This window comes from Candida margitis, assembly GCF_024628925.1.
Source record: "Candida margitis strain CBS 14175 chromosome Unknown scaffold42, whole genome shotgun sequence".
NCBI classification, from domain to species: Eukaryota; Fungi; Ascomycota; class Pichiomycetes; order Serinales; family Debaryomycetaceae; genus Lodderomyces; species Lodderomyces margitis.
Genome location: NW_026261809.1, coordinates 56,815 through 78,792, shown reverse-complemented (window position 1 = coordinate 78,792; position 21,978 = coordinate 56,815). Strand labels below are relative to the sequence as shown.

Sequence of the window (21,978 nt, the reverse complement as noted above, 5' to 3'; positions counted from 1 at the left end):
TGTCCCTCAAAGTTGCAATTAATTTTTGCATTTCGCGATGAGAGAGAGAAAGGGCAAAGACAAAGACATAGACAAAGAGAGAGAGAGAGAGAGAGAGGGAGAAAAAAAGAAAATAGAAAAAAAGGAAAAAAGATTATATACTGTGAATTATGCCTCTCTCTTTAGGAGTGTAAGCTGCAAAAACAAAATAGGCAAACTGGAAGTACCTTCAGCTCCTTCCATTAAACATTAGATAGTCAGTACAGAGGATGCTCTTGTTCAAAGTGTTTGTTGTTACCTATGCAAAACGACGACACACGTCTTTGCTGCACAAAAACTTTGTTGCTACCTACACAAACCTCTTGTACTAGTCGACTCATCATCTATTAGTCATTATCGTACATTACACTCTATACAACACAGTGGTGGCGGCGACACTGTCAGATTGTCTAGATATATTGGGACAACCACTTGAATGCCTCACCGTATCCCGATCTCATCACAACAGATACCATAAACACCTCAATTGGTCTAGTTCCCTCAGGCAACTTACCTGTGTCCTTACCGGTAGTGTTGTACAATCCCAATGCATTCTTCAATTCCATTTCACCGCAAGCAGTTGGAACATCAATCTTGTTACCCAAAATAACGAATGGGACTTGGCTCAACTCCTCAATTCTAAACAACGATTCCAACTCAGCCTTTGACTCGGCCAATCTATCTGGATCGGCTGCATCAACCAAAAACACGATTCCATTAACTTCAGGGAAATAATCCTTCCACAATCTACGAGCCTGTTGATGGCCACCCAAATCGAATGTGGTAAATCTAACTGAACCAATAGCCAACTCTTCAGATGTAGGATGTAAAGTTGGTTGTAAAGTGGCTAATCTGTCATTCTTTAACATATGCAATAATGTTGTTTTACCAGCGTTATCTAAACCTAGGAATAGCAATTTTGCATGCTTGTTCCATAAACCTAATGAGGCTAATACGTCTTGGACTGAAAAAGATTATTTTAGTTAGTAACAACAAATGCCAATTCTTTTGAGATTATATTAGATTAGTTAGTCTATTATTGAAGGTAGTGAAAGTACATACACCAATCAAAAATCCACATGATTATGTGTTATATATATGTATATATAGTGTTGAGAAGATAAAAGTTACTTGAGTGTGGTGTATTAATATGAAGTGTTGTTTTGTTGTTCAAAAGAAAAAAAAATGTGAACAACAAAACGTCACATACAGTTTGTTATATATATTACATAATATATTACATAATATGTTACATAATATCATATCCTCTCTCTTCTTTACTATGCAGGACACAGAAAAAGAGACGGAAGGTGGGAGAATGGCATCTGGTTAACAAGCCGCTCGATGGATGGCAATTTTGATCCGCGTATAAGTTTCTTTTATCTGTAGACATTCTTTTATCATTGAGATGCTACATACACTAATTTGACCACCCACATTTGGAGAAATGTTCAAACTCATACAGCAAAGCGGTAAAGCGAAGTTTCAAACAAGGTCGATTTTGAAGCGGTTCAATTCAGCCAAAAGTGGTGGCAATTCCGGTTCAGATTTTCTGGATCCAGGAAATAACTCAGCAATGGTAGAGAGGATGAAACAGATTTTGGAAGAAAAGGTCACTCAAGCCCTGTCAAACACCACAGAGTTGCGGAAAATGAACCCTCATATCAACAGTATATTGACTGAATACGATTATGGAGCCAAAGACAAGAACCAATTTCAACAAGCCGCCCAAGCGTACATCAAAAGTGAGCCTCTTTTATCTCACAACAAACATGCAAGGGAAATTTACAATACTAAGCCATGGCTGGGCACTGAATCAACTTATGATGCCAACCTCCGTATGATCTTAGATCTGACCCCCAAACCCATAAATGATCCAATGAGTACGTTTCAGCCGAAGCGGAAAATATCAGCTGGTGAAAAACTTGCACTGGCAAGAGATGGCAGTTTGGATTACAGGATAAACAAGAATCCCGAGGACAAAGAGAAGGCCAAGTTTAGAGAGATTTACAAGGAGAAGCTTTTAGGTCCATCGATGTTACTCACCAACTCATCATCGGTTGATTTTGTCAATAGTTTAGCCGGAAACAGAATCAATGCAGCTATAGATCAACAAACCGGGAAATTCAATTCACCGGAAATGAAAAACGTAAGAGGCAAACCATTGACTCAAGAGCATTTAAAAAACTGTACTGATACAAATTATTTCATGAATCAAATATTGAACAAGCAAGACGTTTTGCCGCCTTGGATTGAAAATCAGCAAAATTTGAACAAGACAATTACACTATTTCGAACCGATGTGGACCGATTGTGGTTCAAGTGGGTGTTGAATGAATCTATCATGAAAGGTTATATTGAGAGGGCCACTACTCTAGATCAAATTCTAGACGAGTATGAGATGCACATTAATAAGATTACTTATGAAGACAATAACTTGTCTGAGACTGATTTATCCTACATACAGGCCAAGATTGATTTGTTGAATTCTGAGATAAGACATTACAATTTGCAATGTCCCGGTGTCAGTGGTCATAAGTTGAAGTTGGATAAAGAGAAGGAAATTAGAGAATCGTATTGGAGGACTTTGGAGAATTTCCCCCCTCTAATTGAAAGATGGTTCAAAGTGCACAAGGAGGGACGAAAATCAAAATTGGTTGACAATAGTGGTGGCGGCCCTTCAAGATATTTCAATGCACTTAAGATAAAAGGGTCGCCGAATATTCATGAAAATAAGGATACAGATACAAGCTTGCATTTATGGCAAGCAATCAGAGATGTTTTCAAAATGAAATAACGACTTGTTGAATATGGATCTATAATGAGATTATGAATAAATGTAGAACTTTGTAGTCAGATGTTGTAGGTCAAGTAGGAAATGCTTTAGGCTGTGGAGTTCTTGATTATATCTTCTTTCACTTGCAAACAAGTTATAATTCAGTCTCATGGACGATAACAGCCAATATTTTGTCATATAATAAAGTAATTCCCTTCTAGTAACGGATACAGATTTGAATCAACACAAACTACTAGATAATTGAGCTAAATCGTCAAGCTGGCTGAATAAATTTGGGCTGTCCACCCCAATTGGAGCCCAGATGAGCCAGTATAGAAAATATACCATTGGACATGTTAGAACGAAGGTAGAACGAGGCCTGCTGCGTTTAGAAAAGCAAAATCAGATGACGCATAGTTTGAACAATTACTTTATTCAATTAACCTTACAAAGTGACCTTGGGTGAACTTGTTTCGAAGCCTGGTGGGTATGAGGGCTTGCAAGAAAGAATGTTCAATTCTGAATCCGAGTAGCACTTTTTAAGCTTAATATTTATTGATTTGTTTTGCACAATCACATTTTCCAATTTCCTTTCTGTGGGCCAATTTGTTTCATCGTCGTAATGATGGTAGCCAACTACTCCATGGGGCAAGTTTGGACTAAAATTAACAGCCATACCAAAGGACCTTTGCACGCCCAAGTTGCATTTCGGATAATACCACCAATTGATGCTTGTATTTGGAAACTGGAAACATAATTTGGAAAGATATCTCCTCTATGCTACTCTTGAATGTATTAATATTAGCAGTTGAAGGTTTGTATGACTGTGCTTGCTTAAGTGATAGACAATCCAATTAAAATGAAAATATTTCAGGATTATTCCAAGCAGAAGAAGATTTGGTTACTCCCCTTCTTTTTCAAGACCAGAAAATAATTCATTAACATAATCACCAATATGACCCTGAATGTATAACTCTTGTAGCTTTGATGTATTGAATGTTTTATTGATAGCAAATTGGGTCAGGGAAGAAGTGCATTTAAACAAATATAACTTCTCCAATTTCATACTGCGTCGAAACTGAAACCTATCATACAAAGCTCCAGCACTGGGGAGATATGAAGTTGTTAAATGAGGAAGTCGATTGATTGTTTTTAAAGTCTTTTAGTCATATATTGCAGAAATTTTCAATACTGTTACATTTTCCACTGAATTTCGAAGAATGTTCAAATTATAGCTTTCATACCAATTAAGAGTACCAGATACATATAATGTACGGTGATTCAAGCGTTGCAAATACTTTCTCTTAAAACATGAAATGCCTGCTCTAAAAAAGGAAATATAATATGTTGAATTTGTACAATCCAGGCTTAATTCAAAGTGCTTGATTGATTTGAAATGTCTAAATAAACGCTCAAGCAAGACATTGTGGTGATCAAATGAGTGAAAGTGTGTAATTTCTCGACGTCTATCCATCTTTGCTAGATACTTTTCAAACGTATTGGAGGATATTATTGTGTAGTTGTTACTTTTCAAGCTGTTAATGTTTCCTGGGTATCGAAACAACTCGAGTTTGGGGTTTGGTGATCCACATTCAATATTTTGTACTTGACGACTTTTGTAAACATAGATGTTTTTGTAAGGTTTTCTCTTCGTGACACACTGCAATTATGAGTGCATTGGCGCTAGGGCCAAAACCTGATGCTGGTTGATATTTTGGAATATTTCCTGTAATAGTTCACAAGGTAAGCTGGTAATAGATACGATTTTCGAGCAAAGGTTAAAAAAGAAAAAGAAAAGATCTATCAGTGCCATGTATCTTTCTTTATATATGCCTCAGTATACTTTCCTAATTTTGATTGAGGTTAGATCAAAAATTGCAATTCCCCGAAAATAAATCATGAGCCAATATTGTTACACAAAACCTCAAATACTATGCACAACTCAGTATTAGTGACACAAACACGGAGTTTTTAGCAACACCTTAGTGAATGCCATATCAAAGGTTTAGTAAAGATTATAACATCTCTTCAAAGTCTTAGTTTGTCCTTTAGATTGCCTGCTTTCACTCATTCATAGGGTAAAATAAGCAGAAAACGAACACAGAATAGCCTATCAGCTAAATCTACCAGCGCTTTACTCAGGTCTTCAAAGACCTAAAAAACATAGATTCAGTAAATGCCACCGAAAAAATCTACAATGAAGTTGGAAATAGTAAATTATTAACACTAAAGGGCTTACAACTCAAATTCCTTGGAGAATGGAAAGTTCCCTATTTGTTTCAGCAGATGAAAAAGGCAAGATGAACAGCTTTGTGAATTCAGACAAATCAATGGAGGGCGAAAACGCCCGAGCAATAAGCTGCTTTTACGAGATGAATGAGCGCTACAGAAGAATAATCTATTGAGAAGTTGAAAGTTGTTGTGAAGTTGTTAGCTTTTTTTTTTTCTTATAGTTGAGAAGTAAATTATATACTTATTGCAAAAACATTGTAACACACACCCGATTAGAAAAAAAACTTGGAGACGATAAATGCAAAAGCTAAAATCACAATAGGAACCAATGAAAGTACCCAATGGGGTACTATAACTCTCTTTTTGCTTCTTGCTGAAAACTCCAATTGTTTCACAAATTCATAGCTAGTTTCGTTGCGCGAGAACTTTTCTATAGCTCGCCTATGTCCATTGTCTCCTAACCGCTTCTTGATATTATCATTAGTCTCATTGTAGTATTTGGTTATAGTTTTTGCCCATTTATCATGGTCGCCTGGTACCGTAAACCCCGTTGCATCGTCAAGATTGGATCCATCATAATTCAAAACTGTTTCGAGAGGTCCACCAAAATTGATTGCTAATACTGGTGTTTTGTAAAGCATACTTTCAACAGGAACAATACCAAAATGTTCCCGTCCCGGTGTGTACAATAATAGATCAGCGTGTTTCAAGAGTGAAGTTTTGAGCGACGTTTTGACACTTGGTAGAAATAATACTTCTGTCGATGGCGGCATAACTATCAATTTGCCTCTGATAGTGAAGTTGGTGAGCTTTAGGGTATCACATAAGTGGATTAACTCTTTTAAATATTCAACATTCTCGTTAACTCTAGCGTCGTACCCACCTGCAATCACCAACCTTGGTTTTCCGGGAAGAATTCTTTTCAGTTTACTAAATGCTTTAATGGCAAGCTCTATATTCTTTGATCTTTCGAACCTATTGACCGATAGAAAGTACCTTGAATTCTTGAAAAAATTGACAACTTCCTCATCTGACTTTTTCGTCCCCTCAGTCTCCTCAAGGTTGCTATCGATGCAGGGATATATGACACCGGGATCTATATTGCGTAAGTTCTTAAATGTGCTGTGGAATATGCCCTTTGTAAAGTTTGAATTAACGACAATTTGATCGCTACATCCCGTAGTCCACTCCTCAATAAAGTCAAATGGCACACGATATAGACTCTTCAACAAGCTTGCTCTTTTTGTTAGCAATTGGTCAGGGAAATGACAGTAAAATAGGACTCTTGCACTTGCAAGACTCAATAAATTCAAAAATGGAATGCAAAAGGATAATTGATCAACAATGAAAAAGTCATAGTTTTTGATATCTCCGGAAACAATCAATACAAGAACCAAATACAATTGTCGCAATATTGCAAATAATATGTGAAACCTCTTGTAAATCAGTGTGGGCAAGAAGTCACCATGTACAATGACTTTCAATTGACCTGAACTCACCTCGTCGAAACAATGATTAAGGTCACAGTGTGATGTGTAAATAACTACTTGGTTGCCCAAATTTTGTAATCCCATTGCAGCATCAACGACTAGTCTTTCTGCACCACCAATACCCAAGTCGGGGTGAATGAAAGCGATACCTCCTGGCTTCCTTGACGACATGGAGAATGATTGTCAATGGATGAGATTTGAAGGATTTACTTTTTTTGTTTACAGAAATCGTTTTATTTTTTTTTCTTCTAATTCTTTTGCTTTTGTCCAAGTTTTACGCGTGTTGTTGTGTGCCCACACTCAAATAAATATCGATACTAACTACTATATAACCTCAACTGGTATCTGCTGTTCTTTTCTTTTAGCTTCTTCCTCTCTGGCCAACTTATTTTTCAATTTCTCGGCCTTTCTATCCCATCTAGTGTCTACAGGGTTAAATCCCGCTTCTTCAGAACCCCAAACGGCCCATTCTGGAGTTGGCTTGATGTAATCAATATCAACAAATTCTTGACCTGACTCCAATAATTCAAAGAATTTAGGGTAATCAATATGAGTATGCCATACACCATTGATTCTAAACCTTTCGTGAGCAACCAAGATACAGCACGAGTGCGCGTGTTCCGCAGCTATGTCATAACCTAGATTTCTTGCACGCAATTCATCGTTCAACGACCTGACAAACTCTTTACACTCTTCGTAGAATGGAATATTTTGCATCGTCAATGGATTTCCATTACCACTGGACGAGCCACAGAATGTAGCTCCTTTGATTTCAATTTGGGAAGGTAATGCGCGTTCAACCATATCAGCATAGCTCTTGATATCAGTCATGTTGAAGCCCTTTACCAAGGTCAATCTGAAAACGGTACGTTGATGTGACTGAGTAGTTCTCAATATATCCAAACAAGACATTAATCTTTCCCAAAAATCGCTATTCAAAGGACGATCTACTTTCTTCAAATCGGTCTTTGTTGGAGCATCAATACTTACATATAATTGGGTCACTTTTGCTAGTTTTGATAAATTATCCGGGTGTTGAGCATTACAGACCAAAAATGAACTAATGTGCTGTTCGTGTAGCATGCCAACAAATTCGTTGATGTGAGGGTAAAAAATGGGCTCTCCAACAAGTGACAATGCGCAATGTTTCACCTTGAATGCTTCTTGGAACCTATCCATTTGGATGCCGGGAACACCTCTCATTTGTTTGATTTTTTGATAGTGACCCTGCAAGGCGCCCTGCATCACCTTCTCGGGAGGATCCAATTCCCATCTCCAATTCAGTTTCGCCACTGGGTTGGTTCCATGCCTCCAACAAAACACACATTTGTTTGAGCATGCCAACGATGGTGTTGTCTCCATACATAAATGCGACTTGATACCATAAAACGCAAACTTGTAACATGATCCTCTTCCTCTTAATGCCGACTTTGTCCACCTACATATTTTAACTCCGGAATGCGAACCCACAATAGTGTACCCTTGCTTAGTGAGTGTTTTGAATGTTGGAGAATCTTTTGCAACCATTTGTTTCACTTCCATTTGCTGTGTCGATCTCTGGCCTGTTTTGCGTATTATATCGCCCATATCCTCGACATCAACCAACGTGTTTGCGTCATCACTATTATCTTCTTTGTCACTGTCATCAAACTCATCGTCATTATTTTCATCAATATAAAATGGTTCTTCGTCAACTAAAAGCTCGGCAAAGTTTTGTACCCATTCCTTGGCTTTAGGCTCACCTTCATACTTCATACAAACTTCACCCAAAGGATACAACCTCCTACCACCTAGCTTCCCTAACCATCTGTCAGCCAACTTTGCTTGGTAGCAAAACTTATCACCCAGCCAACTCTCAGAGTCACCCAAGCCTAATACAGCAAACCCCAAAATTGACCTTAATGGGTACTTGTCCACTCTGAAATCTTGATATGTGTCAATCAAATGCTCCAAAAAGTAATCGATTGGGGAATCAGTTTCATAAGAAGGCAACACCAAAAGATATATATTCTTTGTATTATCGTCATCTTTTGGGGTTTTCAAAAAGTATTTCTCAAGATCGTCAACATCATCATCAAGACTCAACAATTGTGGCTCATGGGCTAACTCCATCAATGTCAATTTTTCATGCAAATGTTTGGCTAATCTCAACGAAGATCCCGTCAATGTAGTATAAAAGATGTATATTTGTGATTTCTTGAGGTCTACTTGCGACCGAGTTAAAATTGGTTCGTTTGATTGTTGTGGTGTTGGTTTACTAGCCTTGATAATTTTGGGAGATCTCTTAGCCCGCAGACGCACTGTCTTGGGAATGTTTGTAGTTGTTGATGGTGTGAATGTTGTTGATGTGAAGTCAACAGCATATATGGGAGACTTCGAGCTACCCTCAGCAGAATTCTCAGTGGCTGGTGGTGGTGGTGGCGGTGATGATTGTGGTATGGGTGTTGATCTCTTTTCTAGTTTGTACAAATATGTCAAGACAAATGCAGATAGCACTATTGTCCATCTTCCTCCATTAAAAAGATATAAAGCGGCACATATACTCAAAATTAGGCTTCCTGAACCCATGATGTGAACTGTAGTAGTATGTGATTCACCTGAATGTGGTATAGATATTGGCTGCAATTTACACTGGTAAAAGAAAAAAGAGTAAAAAAAAAAATTTCATCTCATTGCATATAAATAAGTGGAGACAATAATACTTCTCTTTTTTACTTCTTCTTCTTTGTGTTTCATATTACTAAGGACATAAATGAGATTGGCTACAGACTTTAGAAAAGTAGCCCACGTCAGCAACAACAGTCACAGAGTTCTATTATGGTGTGGTATACGAGTACTGGCCTGCGTGACATGTAACTAGTTACAATAAAAGAAGTAGGGGAACATCGTCTTCACTTTTAGGGCCTCCTGAAACAGACCCATTGTAAGAACGTTGATTGCAGTGTCACATTCTATACAAATATATAAACAGCACATTATTTAAACGCAATCCAACAGATTATCGTAATGCTGAGAGTGAAGCATTGTACTTTTGCAACAACCAATCAGGGTCGTGTTTCATAGAACCCTCTCATTCTTGGATCTCGTGCGAGACTCCTGCAACGATTCATCGGTATTATTCAACTGTTCCTGTAGAATATTTGACGAATTAAAATCAGAAGCAAGATTCGTCGGCTGGTTGATGATTGTCGACTCATTCAGATGCGCGTGTTGTTGTTGTTGTTGCTGCTGCTGCTGCTGCTGCTGTAGTTGTTCTTGTTGTTGCTGTTGTAAGCGTCTCTCCTCTAATGTTTCATCATAGTCAAACACGTCCTCTGCGGATAGTTTGATAGTAGTTGCTTCCCTTCTAAGCATTATAGTAAAACTAACGATTTGAATTCAGTAGATAAACTATGTTGATAACCAACTGTAGAAGGATTACCACACACACACAGTGAGAGCAAAAGCCAAAATGAAAAAAACAATCAACACCAAGTAAAAATAAAATAAACAAAATTATATAAATTTTTTTGACCTTTCATATTACCGATAAAAGGTTTGAGTATCAAATCAATCATACCAAGAGGGGCCTAAAAGAGTCGTTGAGAAAACTAGATTAGACATCCGCCTTCTCTTATACGTGCCCGTATTTACAACGACTTGCACCTATACTTTGCCTGGGGAGGTAAAATAGTCAAACATTTACGCCAGTGCACTACTCACCAATCACAAAAGCTTTGGTACACTCCTGCGAAAGATTTCATCTTTTGAAATCGATTATACTTTGTCCAACTACTTTCTCACCCGGTTTCATATCATTTCCGCCCACACTTGAAGAATATTTGACGCATTAAGGAGCAGCTCTACAGATTCTCCTCCCTTTCTTTTTTTTTATTTCTTAATCCACACCTAAGAATGACAACCAAATCGGACCAAGTTATCACCTTATCACAAGTAAATTCATTAATCGATAACACCCATAACTCAAACAGTGACAGTTCAAACGACAAGAAATCTACAATTTGGAAAGAGTTTGGTAACTTCCTTGACAAAAAAGTAGACATTATCAGACCGGCAGAAACATCGCTGGAAGAAAACTATTTCATTAAGAACGCATTCCCTGGTAGATCATACTTGTCTCAATCTATTGCATACAAAATCTGCAATTCTTGTCAACGTCCAATTGGATTACCGAGCTTGAACCTGCATTATCAAAAGTGCGTCGAAATGAAACAAAAGAGGCAACAAGAACTGGCTGAATTGGCTGCTAATAATAATAACCATAGCAACGGGAACGCTGCGTATGGAGTTAACAGACGCAAAAGAAAGAATGGAGTACTAAGTGAAGTGGAATATTCATCTTCGGTGGATAGCACAAGAAATAACACACCAGTGCCTAATAGTGCAACCGATAACCTAGACGCGGATATGAGTAGCAACAGCAACGGTACTTCTTCGAAACCAAAGAAAAAGTATAAGAAATCGCAAGCACAAAAGGCAAAAGAAGCAGCTAATGCTGCCGCTGCTGCTGCTGCTCAATCTGGAGATCCAATTGAAAAGCCAGTCAAACGAAAGAAAAACACTGCAGCTGCAACTGGCTCCTCAGTTAATAAGCAACAGCAACAACAAGAAGGAGGGACTCAGCTGGCAACACCGATACCACCACCGTCGCAATCTTCACAATTGACACAGGGCCAAAGAGCCAAGCCTGTCGCCAAAGCAAAAGGTCCAGTTGATGTAGACAAGCAGTGTGGTGTTGCATTAGCCTCGGGTGGGTTATGTGCTCGTTCATTGACGTGTAAAACCCATTCTATGGGTGCAAAACGTGCTGTTCCTGGAAGGACTATGCCTTATGATGTTTTGTTGCAACAATATCAAAAGCGAAACCAAGCTAAGATTGCTCAAAATCATGCTCTTGCCGCGCAACGAAGAGAGGCGGCTGCGTTTCATGGCGAAGGTGCTGATCTGATGTTGAACAAGGCGAATAAAGTGTTGGACCCCGATGAAGAGACGCATTTGGTGTTGGAAGGTTTGTCAAAGAATAATCCTATTCCTTTGGAAAGAAAGATTATGATGCCAGTGCGTTATCGTCACCGGTTCTTGCAGGCAAGAGAATTTTATGCAAATGCATTCATTATATCGGCGCAACACTCGCAGCAACAACAGCAACAACAACAGCAACAGCAGCAACAGCAGCAACAGCAACAGCAAGGAGCAGTTGGAGGCGAACAGACTTTGGCCAATCAGGCAATTTCTGGCTCTATTGGTGGATTACAAGGACGATGCGCTTTGATTAACGTAGATGCGCCGCCAAATCAGCAACTGGACTCGCAAACACAACTGTTTAGTGCCATTCCAGGTGAGATGTACCAAGTTAGAGCGCCTTCGAAAGCGATACTAATGACGGCACAGCACAACAATTTACAACAGCAAGCGTTCCAGCAGCAGTTTCTCAAGTATCAGCAACAACAGCAAGCACAGCAACAGATGTTGATGAAGCAAAGGCATCAACAGTTGCAGATGCAGAGACAACAGCAGCAGCAGTCACAACTGCAACTGCAACAACTGTAGATGCAATAACTCTAAGTGTACTTTTATAACGATGATTGATTTGTAATTATTTGAAGCTTTAAGAGGATGTGACATTGTCAAGCATGTGTTTGTAAGATTTATTTCAGTAATACGCTTTTGTATATATACATATATTTACTTTTGATTTATTTTCTCTTCACTGGCCAGTATGGCTTGTGTTTGACGATCCAGGGATGACGTAAAACATCATCCAAATGCAATCTCTGACTAGGCTCATATCGTAACAACCGCCTAATCAAATCGATTGCATCTAAGTCCAAGCCAGAACCAGTATCGCTATTTTTACCTTTTGATTCCTTTTCATTGCCACTACCGCCGGCACTACCACCATTCGGCAAATACTTGGGAAAACGTAAATCAACCTTAACTATACGTTTATAAGTGGCATTTTTATCAACTTCTTCAAATGGTGGTTTACCAACAAGAAATTCATAAATCAACACTCCCAATGCCCATATATCAACTGTTTCGTCATGAGGTTTCAGTTCAATCATTTCTGGTGGTAAATAATCCATAGTTCCGCAAATTGTATTTCTTCTGTTGCCCATTTGCTGGGGATTGGCCTTGCTGTTGGTATTTTGTAAATGGCTTATATGGTCTTGATATTCATCATCATCGTCATCATTATCTTCCTCTCCCTCTTCTTCTTGATGTTTCATGTAAACTGACCAACCAAAGTCACTCAATTTCACCACATTGTCTAAACTCAACATGATATTCTCGGGCTTCAAATCACGATGAATAATCTTTTTGCCATGTAAATAACGCAAAGCTAATGTCACTTGATAGATGTAATAACTCGCCTCAACATCGTTAAACCGTTTGCACTTACGCAATCGTTGATATAGTTCTCCGTATAAGCTAAACTCAAGAACAAGATAGACATTAGTGGCATCATGGAACCAAGTATGTAAATGAGTTATGTTGACGTGGTATAACGACGATTGGATTTCAATTTCTCGTCGGAAATTACGTTCTAGTTTCATTGATGATAAATCCTTCTTCGACATGACTTTAAGGGCAATAAGGTATCCTGAAGGTTTATGCTTGGCACAATAGACTTTACCTAATTTGCCTTTTCCCAACACTCTTCCAATTTCAAAATCGTCAAATTGGCAGCCAGGTATGCTGTTTCCAGTGGGAGTGATTTCCTGGTGCGAGTTGTTCAATAGCAATGGGCTCTGATGTTGCTCGTGTGAGATGTATGACTTTTTGACATCTGGTGGTGGTGGCTGTGGTGGTGATTCGACAAATGGAGATGACGGCGATGAGGAAATGTGGCTCGATGCTGATGATGACAAAGCTGATGATTTGTGAGTGTGTATCTGCGAGGATTTCTTATTCTTATTACTTGGAGTTGTCAGTATTGTTGTATAAGACAACGACGTGCCATTGCTCAAGTAATTCTCCTTGTTGTCATGGTTGCGTGTATTTCTCATTGGAGTTGGCGATGTATGGTCATTTACGCGTTTCCTAGAAGGATACTGGCCATACTTGTAACTTTGTGTCTTCTCTGTAGGTTTTAGCTTGGGTTTGGATACCTTGTAGTCATTAGATGAGTGCAGTAGGGAGTTGTAGTTGGACCGATGGTGGTGATTGTTGGTGATTGAAGCTAGTGGCATTTGTTTGTGTTTTGTGGTGTCACTGTAATGGGATGACATGGAATCAAGAATTCTTAGCGCAGAACTGGTGTGTGGAAATTGTGTTCACCTCTTTGCTCAAAATGCTTTTGCTCTGATGTGATAATACAGTATCTCTGCTTCAACAACCTGTAGAGTGATTCTATGCCTTGTGTCTAATGCTGTAGTAATGTCTGGTTTTTGTTTTTTGACTTTGTTATCGTTTTAGTCACAAGTACACGCACGCGCGTAAATCGTATCAATTTCAAAGGAGTAAACTGTTTCGCAACTTTTATTGTAATGGACCTCAGTATGGTTATGGTAGTCAAGTGTATCTAATATGGCTTCCAAAAGTTGTAAGAGACCTCCAATACAATCAGAATCTAAGTATAATGGTTTATTTTGCTAAAAATGGTGTATTTAATTTTTTGGCGAAGAAATTGAAAGAAATATTAAGGTGGAAATATTTCACCTTGGAAAGGATATATTTTGTGAAGGTCCCTTTAGCTGACATTGTTCCTTGCTCTGTTAGTTTATCGCCTTGGACAAGCTAATTGCCAATACTGCAAAGATTAGCTATGGTGTTATCTTACTACTCTATTTGAAAAACAGCCTTAAAAACAGCAAACAAAAAGTCACATGCATTTTGTATCACATTTCCTGTTGTTTCAGAATGATATAGATTTACAAAGAATGTAAAAGACAATGTCAAATTAGTTCTAGTTCTACAATTCTAGCTCTAGATTACAATTAGGAAAGCGCGGCTGTGCTTCATGATATAAGGAAAACTACTATTGTAATTGCATAGTTGAGGTACAAATTTTTGTTCTGGAAATGCAAAAATCAGAAATAAATTCAATGAAAATTTTGTGCTATTACTTTTAACCAATCTCATCCCCCCATCCCTCATTTCATTTGTGTGCTTCTAGACGATTGAATAGATGTGATGTTGATTTATTTTCCTTCTGTGTCGTATTTTAGCAAGCACATACACACACTATAGACGCGTTCTATAGTTTATTGTCATTTGTGCTGTTGTGCTGTTGTGCTGTTGTCTGATGTGTTTATTCTCGTATGACTTCTAATATTACAGTAGGTGTATTTGTGTTTATATTGTCTTTTTTTTTTGGTTACGTTTAGGGTTTTGTGTGGTATAAGAGTATTATTGTTATTTAAGTTACACAAGAAGAAGAAGAAGAACTCTCCCTCTGCTCGTCGTCAAAAGACAAAAGAGACAGACAACAACAGAGGTCAGCCGTTTAGAAAGGAACACGCAACAAAACAGACAAACACACAACTATCAACAACAAAAAAATTGGCAACAAAAAGAACACAACAACAACAAAAACAGGAGGAACAATGTATTCGGATTGAACCATTATGCTATACATCCAATAGAATGAAAATAATAAAAGTAAAATTACATTGACGTGTCCCTTGATGTTTGGCTTTCTCTGTATCTTTCTTTTTCTAAATAAGCAAAGTTTTGCATGACCAGATAATTCATTTTAGATCCCGGCTGTGGCAATGGGTTATACATAACCTTTCGTGAACTAGATGTCACACGGAACATCCAAATTGGGTAAAATAGAAGGGGTACAACAAAGTTAGACGCCGTAAAACCTATTTTCTACTTTTGTTGTGTTTAATGCTTTTGGCGTTTATTTCCGGTCTTTTTCTGGTTTGACTGATCAAAGGGTTAGAAGAATAAGGCTGTAATTAAAGCGTACACAGACTCACATAAAAAAAGGAAAACACCGTATGTAGAATTTCTGTTACAAAAGCAGAAGCAAGGCGTGTAAAAGAAACACATACACAAACATATAGATGCACACACAAGGGAATGACGGTGGTATATAAACTTTAGATGGGTAATAAGCGGAATTTCCTCACGGAAGTAAAATGTTTTAAGCTTATTATCATCTTTTATAGATGCAGTGCCTTGTTTTGGTTTATAAAAAATATAAATATAAAAAATATTTAAAAGTGTGTGACTTTAAAACTCTCCTTTCACCACATACGCAATACACACAAACTACACATACAATACAAACAAACTAACTACGTACACAAAAACCCAAATTACATAGTAATGTATAATATCACATTATTGTTAATGTCTATTATTATTATTATTGTGTACTATTTACACGCTTTCAACAGAAAAGAAAAAATAATCTTTAGTTTCCTTAATAGTATTTTTTATTTTTATTTTATAAGCGTCTAAATTTATTAACACACACATTCAATAAAGATGGATATACACAGGTAGATACTTAGATACAATGTGGGTTTTAATCCACACATTTCCTTAAATCTCTCAAATAATCTTCTTCTTCTTCCCTCTTTTTCCCTCTTTTTTTTTTTTCTCCTGCCTTAACTGTGTATTTTCATCAAAGTATCCACACACACAACTGTCAAACCCTTTCAAGCTACTCAACTGCTAACGACTTAACACGCATTTTAGAAACGATAGAATCTTAACTAAACAGTAAACAATGGCCATTAAAGATAGAGTAAAGAGAATTTCAAGAGTGTTTAATCCTGATTCAAAAGAGGCTAAAGCTCACAAGACTGATACTACTACTGGTACTGCCGTTGCTGCTGCTGCTGCTGGAGAACAAAAAGAGGGACAGGAAGTTCCTATCACCACTACTGATGATGTTGATGCTGCTGAACCACAAGCTGAAGTTACAGCTGACAGAGAAGGTGTAATTGAACCAGTTGATAAATCAACTGAGGGTGAAGCTAATGCTACCAAATTACCAGTAGCTGAAGATGCTCCTGAAGTTGCACAAGTGACTCAACCAGCTGAAGAAACCACTAATGCCAAGAAGGATGCCGAATCAACAACACCTGGTTCTGCTGCTGGTGCTGCTCCAGTTACTACAGCCCCTGTTGAGATTACAGAAGGAACACCAATTGAGTTGGAAGACACAGCAACCTCCATAGAAGCTTCTACTAAGGCAGCTACAGCCACTGCTGAACCAACTACTAATAATGCTGCTGCTGAATCTGCAGGTACAACCGAAGAGATTAGCCCAGCAGATGATAAGATTGCTGAAGCTGAAGAATCTTCAGCAGCAGCAGTTGCTGCACCACCAGTCACTGAAGGAGTTGAAAATAAATCAACATCAACTCAACAAACGAAAAAGACTGATTTTTTCAAGAAGTTGTATGCTAAATTTAGAAAACCAGTTATTGCAAACTAGGTAGTTCCATTCCACCATCCTTTCTCACCACCACCATCACCACCACCATCTTTTAGTTTTCTAATGGGTAGTGAACGAAAGCAAATATGATGTGCTACTATACATAACAACCAATGTTTTTCTATACTGCGATTTCTAGTTCTGGGTGTTCTTCTGTTTTCTAGTTTTTTATACTACATGGTGCTTTATGATATACACATGTCAAGGGTTATCCTTTTATTAGTGTTTATCTTTACCTCTTTTTTGTCTTGTGTTGTAACCCTTTTCCCCCTTTTTTTTTCAAATAATATTTAATAAATAATAGTGTCTTACAATACTGCTGTTTGAATACCAAAAATTGGCGTGTTTAAGCTCATGTAAATATCCTAAAATTTGATTTCGCTGTTGTAAATCCGTACACGTGATATATTGTTAAAAGGCGGATACTAAAAGAGAAAAATAAAAAATAAAAAATAAAAAAAAAAGAAAAAAGAAATTTATAAAATTTTGATTTGTGATGCGTTTGAGGTGAGGGATAGAAGCGAGCATAGTCACAAGAGTAATATATACTATTGCTACTATTTCAATAGTGAGATGTTAAGTAAAGCTCTTTCTTTTAATTATGTATTCTTTGAACCAATTGGACATGCAAAAGGTAATGACATAATTAAATAAATATAGAACTTTATCCATCGGTATAAGTATCATTTGTGCGTGTGTGTATGTGTGTATGTATATGTGTGTAGAAAAGCAAAAAGAAAAAAAAAGCAAAAAATTTTTGGAAACAACTACACACCTCTCACAAAAGATTGTGACAGTGACAACCAAAAACAAACTTGTTTATTCAACACATCATCATCATCATCATCACCAAACCTTTACACACCACACACATACATCTATCAACTACCCTGTTGATATAAACAAAGTGAAGAACGTATAAACAACTAACAACAGTTTTTCTTTTTTAATAAATTAAAATTATTAATAATAATTTTAATTTTCTTGCGTTGTCAATCATCATCGTTTCATAAAATCAAACACACACTAACACACACACACTAACACAACCGCCCTTATCGTAATACAAAACTTTCACAACCAACCAATCAACCAAACAACTAACTCATCAACACCATATAGACTTACACATAGTATATACACACATTATACAATAGATCACACACAGTACATACAACACACACATCATCAATCATGGATTTAAGAGTGGGCAAAAAATATCGCATTGGCCGTAAAATAGGATCGGGATCCTTTGGTGATATTTATCTTGGAACCAACATCATATCTGGCGAAGAAGTTGCCATCAAGTTGGAAAACACTAAAGCAAAACACCCACAATTGGAATATGAAGCCAAGGTGTATAAAGCATTGAGTGGAGGTGTTGGTATACCTTTTGTTAGATGGTACGGTACTGAATGTGATTACAATGCCATGGTTATCGACTTATTGGGCCCTTCTTTGGAAGACTTGTTCAATTATTGTAATCGGAAATTCACTTACAAGACTGTTTTGCTTTTGGCTGATCAATTAATCTGTCGTATTGAATATATACACGCCAGATGTTTTATTCATCGTGATATTAAACCTGATAATTTCTTGATGGGCATTGGAAGAAGAGGCTCACAAGTTAATGTTATTGATTTTGGATTGGCTAAAAAGTATCGTGATCCAAGAACTCATTTGCATATACCTTATCGTGAAAATAAGAACTTAACTGGTACTGCAAGATATGCCAGTGTCAATACTCATTTAGGTATTGAACAAAGTAGAAGGGATGATTTGGAAAGTTTGGGGTATGTCTTGATTTATTTTTGTCGTGGCTCATTACCTTGGCAAGGTTTAAAAGCAGCTACAAAGAGACAAAAGTATGATCGTATTATGGAAAAGAAGATGACGACGCCTAATAATATCTTGTGTAAAGGATTGCCTAGTGAGTTTTTGGATTATATGAATTACATCAAGACTTTGAGATTTGATGATAAACCCGACTACGCTTATTTGAGGAAATTGTTTAGAGATTTGTTCAAGAAGGAAAACTATAGGTATGACTATGTTTTTGATTGGACATTGTACAAGTTCCAATTAGAAAAACAAAGAGCTCAAGGGAAAGTAACTGATGGAGATAATCAAGAGAATAATGATCAACAAGGGCAACAACAACAATCGCAGCCAGCACCACCACAGCAGCAACAACAGAACCAACAACAACAACAACAACAACAAGATGCACATGACCAACAGGACTCTCAACAACAGCAGCAACAGAAAACTACACAACATATGGCTGACACTCGCTACCAAAACCAAAAGGCAATGTACACACCAAATCAAAGCTATCATGCTAATTATCAGGAAAAACAAAAAGTACCACCACCACAGCAACAAGCTAATACTGGTAATCCAGCTTGGCTTTGATTCAGGAGGGGTATAATACAGGGGCTCTATTGATGATTGGCTATCTATATGGGGGTGAAGGGAAGCCAGGATTTGTTGTTTTCTCATTAAGATTAGGGTAGTTTTGGGCACCTTCGAAGATTCGAAGAACAGTGCTAGAACAAAAAGGCACATATTCTAAGGGATTGTCGACGTCACGAGTGTTTCTCTTGTGGGAGGTGTACTTTGACTAATGCTGTTTTTTGTTTTAGCTATATTCGGTGTATTGAGATCCAAATTGGCACAGAATTCCATTTTGGAAAATTGCCCTATTACTTTTACTTTTTTTGAGTAAAGGAGAAGGTTGCGGAGGTGGGGAAGATGAAGATGGTGGGATTGCTGCATATATTTGGGTGTGCATTTCAATGTGAGGATAGGTTAGAAAGAGGAGAAGGGATATGTAGGTGGTGTTTTTCTTCTTTACTACCAGTGACTTTTTGTATGGTCAAGTTTGCCATTGTTGTCATTGGGCCTATCATAAACTCACGATGCTCTATTTGTCTTGTATTCCTAATATTATAATTCTGTTAATATTGTATAATCCTTTTCTAAGAGGAAGAGGAGGAGGAAGAGGAGGAGGAAGAGGAAGGGAAAGAAGAAGAATATATTTACCTTCTGATTTATAGACATTCGTACAAATATACATACTATGCTTTGTTTAGTGAAAAATATAATACATACATATATATTTTCTATAGTCACTATTTTATTTGGCTTAATTTTGACCTTCTTCATTTGCTTCAGCTTTAGCTGCTTTATCAATATAATTATGCAAGAAATCAAATATGGTAACAGAAGAAGAAGAAGAAGACCCTTTGCCACCTCCGCCACTGCTACTCTTGACACCATTTTCTTCATCAACATCATTATCAGCACCAGGAACTCGATAGCTATCAATATATCCAAAAAACCCATAATAAACATTTTCTTTAACTTCTTCATCATAAATCTTGTCATAAATAAACTTCATTTTAAAATCAGCCATTTCTTGTTTAAACAAATCAAAATTTATCGCATCATAGGAATGATCACGCAACTTGTAATTATAAGCATCGAAAACGGGATTTTCCAACAATAATCCCAATGCCGGAGCTTTAGGAATATTGATTTTGGTCGACTGGAATGCATCGTCAATTAACCCCACTGGCAAATCACAACGAATGACTAACGAGGCCATGCAGATCATTTTCCGGATTTGGTGCAACATGAATGATTGGCCGTGGATCTTGATCGAGACCCACTCGGTGTTGTTGATGACGAAGGGGTCCAGCACCGAGGTGTCGATAATGTATCGCTTTGATGAGGTGTCTTTGAATGATTTGCCAATGGTAAAGTTGTGGAAATTGTGAGTGCCCTTGTATTGTTGCATGGTTGATCTAAACCGATCAAGACGAGCAGGAGAGATTCGATAGGCACGACGTGTAGCATTTTCAATTTGCTTCACTTGTTTAGCAATGCGGAAAAGTGGCGTCTGTTCTTGTGAACCACTCACTTCTTCATCCACGGTAGTTGTAGCAGCCTCATCAACAGTCGCAAGCTCTTCCTTGGCTTCAGCTGCAGGTGTACTGTTAGATTTACCTTCTTGTTCATTCATTTGAGCAATGGCATCCAACTGTTCTTGAGTAATACCTGCTTCACTAACCTTATCCTTCATCAACTGCCAAAAATTAGCACCCTCACCACCATCATCAACAAACAAGTTCGGATATTTCGCCTTGTTGTCCTTGATCAATCCATCCAATTGCGTACCCGGTTTGGGACTAATCAACGAATAAGTCGGCAACAAGTACTCATAAACTCTCGACGAGCACATTTTGCGACAATCAAACCCCTTTGTAGTCCGTTGGATGCCCCAACATCTAATTTGATCGGGTAAATTGTCGTTAATCTTTTGCTTCAAATCGGGATCCTCAATAATCAACTTCAAAGACACGACATTACCAGCAGCGTGAACTCCCTTGTCTGTCCTTGCTGTTCTTTGGAACCCCGATTTCTTCAAATCAAGCGAATTTTCCAATGTAATTGCCCCAGCTTTATAGAATGCCTCGTATAAATCCTTTTCAATCGTCTTGACACCAGGCTCATTCTGGATTTGGAGCCCGTTGTAACCGGTTCCGCAGTACCCTATCATGACGGCACATTTACGTTTCGGTTTCCGTTCTGATTTGGGTATGGGGTTGCCTTGGTCATCTAACATGGGAACATATTCACTAAAAAACAAAGGGTGCATAAGTTAGTAAAACATAAAAAAATGGGTTCAAAAAGATAGTGGAAAGGAGGGGCGTCGGGGACTTACCTACGATTGCTCATATTTCTGTCTGTTTTGCCTTTCTTTGGCATTTTGTAACCTGCCACTGGCTTGTGCTGACCTTGCTGGAGAATCAGCTGGAGAGTCCACCTGAGGAACTTGCTCAGGTTGTTGTTGTTGTTGTTGTTGTTGTGCTTGTTCAACAGGTTGCTCAATGTGGGTATTTTCAGAAGTATCCATTTTCTCATTTATATAAAAAGAGGGGGTGCACAGCTGGGTGATGTTGTCGAAATTTGTAAATGGTCTTGACTACTGTTGAAAGTGTTTTTTTTGAATTTCTTCTTCTTCTGCTAACGCGGGATGGCATCGAAAAAAAAAA

General features: G+C 37.8%; 10 protein-coding genes across 10 annotated transcripts; 4 read left to right on the top strand and 6 right to left on the bottom strand. All coding sequences in view use genetic code 12, as the record gives it.

The window, feature by feature from the left end:
• Window positions 1-428: 428 nt before the first annotated feature.
• Window positions 429-1,099, bottom strand: SAR1 (Arf family GTPase; the record flags this gene model as incomplete). The annotated part of the gene is made up of 2 exons (XM_051814700.1): window positions 429-982; window positions 1,081-1,099. 2 exons carry the CDS (start codon window positions 1,097-1,099, stop codon window positions 429-431), a joined length of 573 nt encoding a protein of 190 aa, XP_051671813.1.
• A 366-nt stretch (window positions 1,100-1,465) lies between these two features.
• Window positions 1,466-2,815, top strand: CANMA_002611 (uncharacterized protein; the record flags this gene model as incomplete). The annotated part of the gene is made up of 1 exon (XM_051814699.1): window positions 1,466-2,815. One exon carries the CDS (start codon window positions 1,466-1,468, stop codon window positions 2,813-2,815), a length of 1,350 nt encoding a protein of 449 aa, XP_051671812.1.
• Window positions 2,816-5,298: 2,483 nt separating this feature from the next.
• ALG2 (GDP-Man:Man(1)GlcNAc(2)-PP-dolichol alpha-1,3-mannosyltransferase) lies at window positions 5,299-6,687 on the bottom strand (the record flags this gene model as incomplete). Its single annotated transcript, XM_051814698.1, has 1 exon — window positions 5,299-6,687. The coding sequence occupies one exon, from the start codon at window positions 6,685-6,687 to the stop codon at window positions 5,299-5,301; it is 1,389 nt and encodes a 462-aa protein (XP_051671811.1).
• Window positions 6,688-6,840: 153 nt separating this feature from the next.
• Window positions 6,841-9,084, bottom strand: CANMA_002609 (putative tRNA 4-demethylwyosine synthase; the record flags this gene model as incomplete). Its single annotated transcript, XM_051814697.1, has 1 exon — window positions 6,841-9,084. One exon carries the CDS (start codon window positions 9,082-9,084, stop codon window positions 6,841-6,843), a length of 2,244 nt encoding a protein of 747 aa, XP_051671810.1.
• A 489-nt stretch (window positions 9,085-9,573) lies between these two features.
• On the bottom strand, window positions 9,574-9,870 carry CANMA_002608 (uncharacterized protein; the record flags this gene model as incomplete). The annotated part of the gene is made up of 1 exon (XM_051814696.1): window positions 9,574-9,870. The coding sequence occupies one exon, from the start codon at window positions 9,868-9,870 to the stop codon at window positions 9,574-9,576; it is 297 nt and encodes a 98-aa protein (XP_051671809.1).
• Window positions 9,871-10,410: 540 nt separating this feature from the next.
• CANMA_002607 (deubiquitination module subunit) lies at window positions 10,411-12,066 on the top strand (the record flags this gene model as incomplete). Its single annotated transcript, XM_051814695.1, has 1 exon — window positions 10,411-12,066. One exon carries the CDS (start codon window positions 10,411-10,413, stop codon window positions 12,064-12,066), a length of 1,656 nt encoding a protein of 551 aa, XP_051671808.1.
• Window positions 12,067-12,212: 146 nt separating this feature from the next.
• IPL1 (aurora kinase) lies at window positions 12,213-13,709 on the bottom strand (the record flags this gene model as incomplete). Its single annotated transcript, XM_051814693.1, has 1 exon — window positions 12,213-13,709. One exon carries the CDS (start codon window positions 13,707-13,709, stop codon window positions 12,213-12,215), a length of 1,497 nt encoding a protein of 498 aa, XP_051671807.1.
• Window positions 13,710-16,204: 2,495 nt separating this feature from the next.
• Window positions 16,205-16,918, top strand: CANMA_002605 (uncharacterized protein; the record flags this gene model as incomplete). The annotated part of the gene is made up of 1 exon (XM_051814692.1): window positions 16,205-16,918. The coding sequence occupies one exon, from the start codon at window positions 16,205-16,207 to the stop codon at window positions 16,916-16,918; it is 714 nt and encodes a 237-aa protein (XP_051671806.1).
• Window positions 16,919-18,112: 1,194 nt separating this feature from the next.
• On the top strand, window positions 18,113-19,333 carry HRR25 (serine/threonine protein kinase; the record flags this gene model as incomplete). The annotated part of the gene is made up of 1 exon (XM_051814691.1): window positions 18,113-19,333. One exon carries the CDS (start codon window positions 18,113-18,115, stop codon window positions 19,331-19,333), a length of 1,221 nt encoding a protein of 406 aa, XP_051671805.1.
• Window positions 19,334-20,066: 733 nt separating this feature from the next.
• CANMA_002603 (pseudouridine synthase) lies at window positions 20,067-21,839 on the bottom strand (the record flags this gene model as incomplete). Its single annotated transcript, XM_051814690.1, has 2 exons — window positions 20,067-21,561; window positions 21,652-21,839. The coding sequence occupies 2 exons, from the start codon at window positions 21,837-21,839 to the stop codon at window positions 20,067-20,069; spliced, it is 1,683 nt and encodes a 560-aa protein (XP_051671804.1).
• Between the last annotated feature and the right edge of the window lie 139 nt (window positions 21,840-21,978).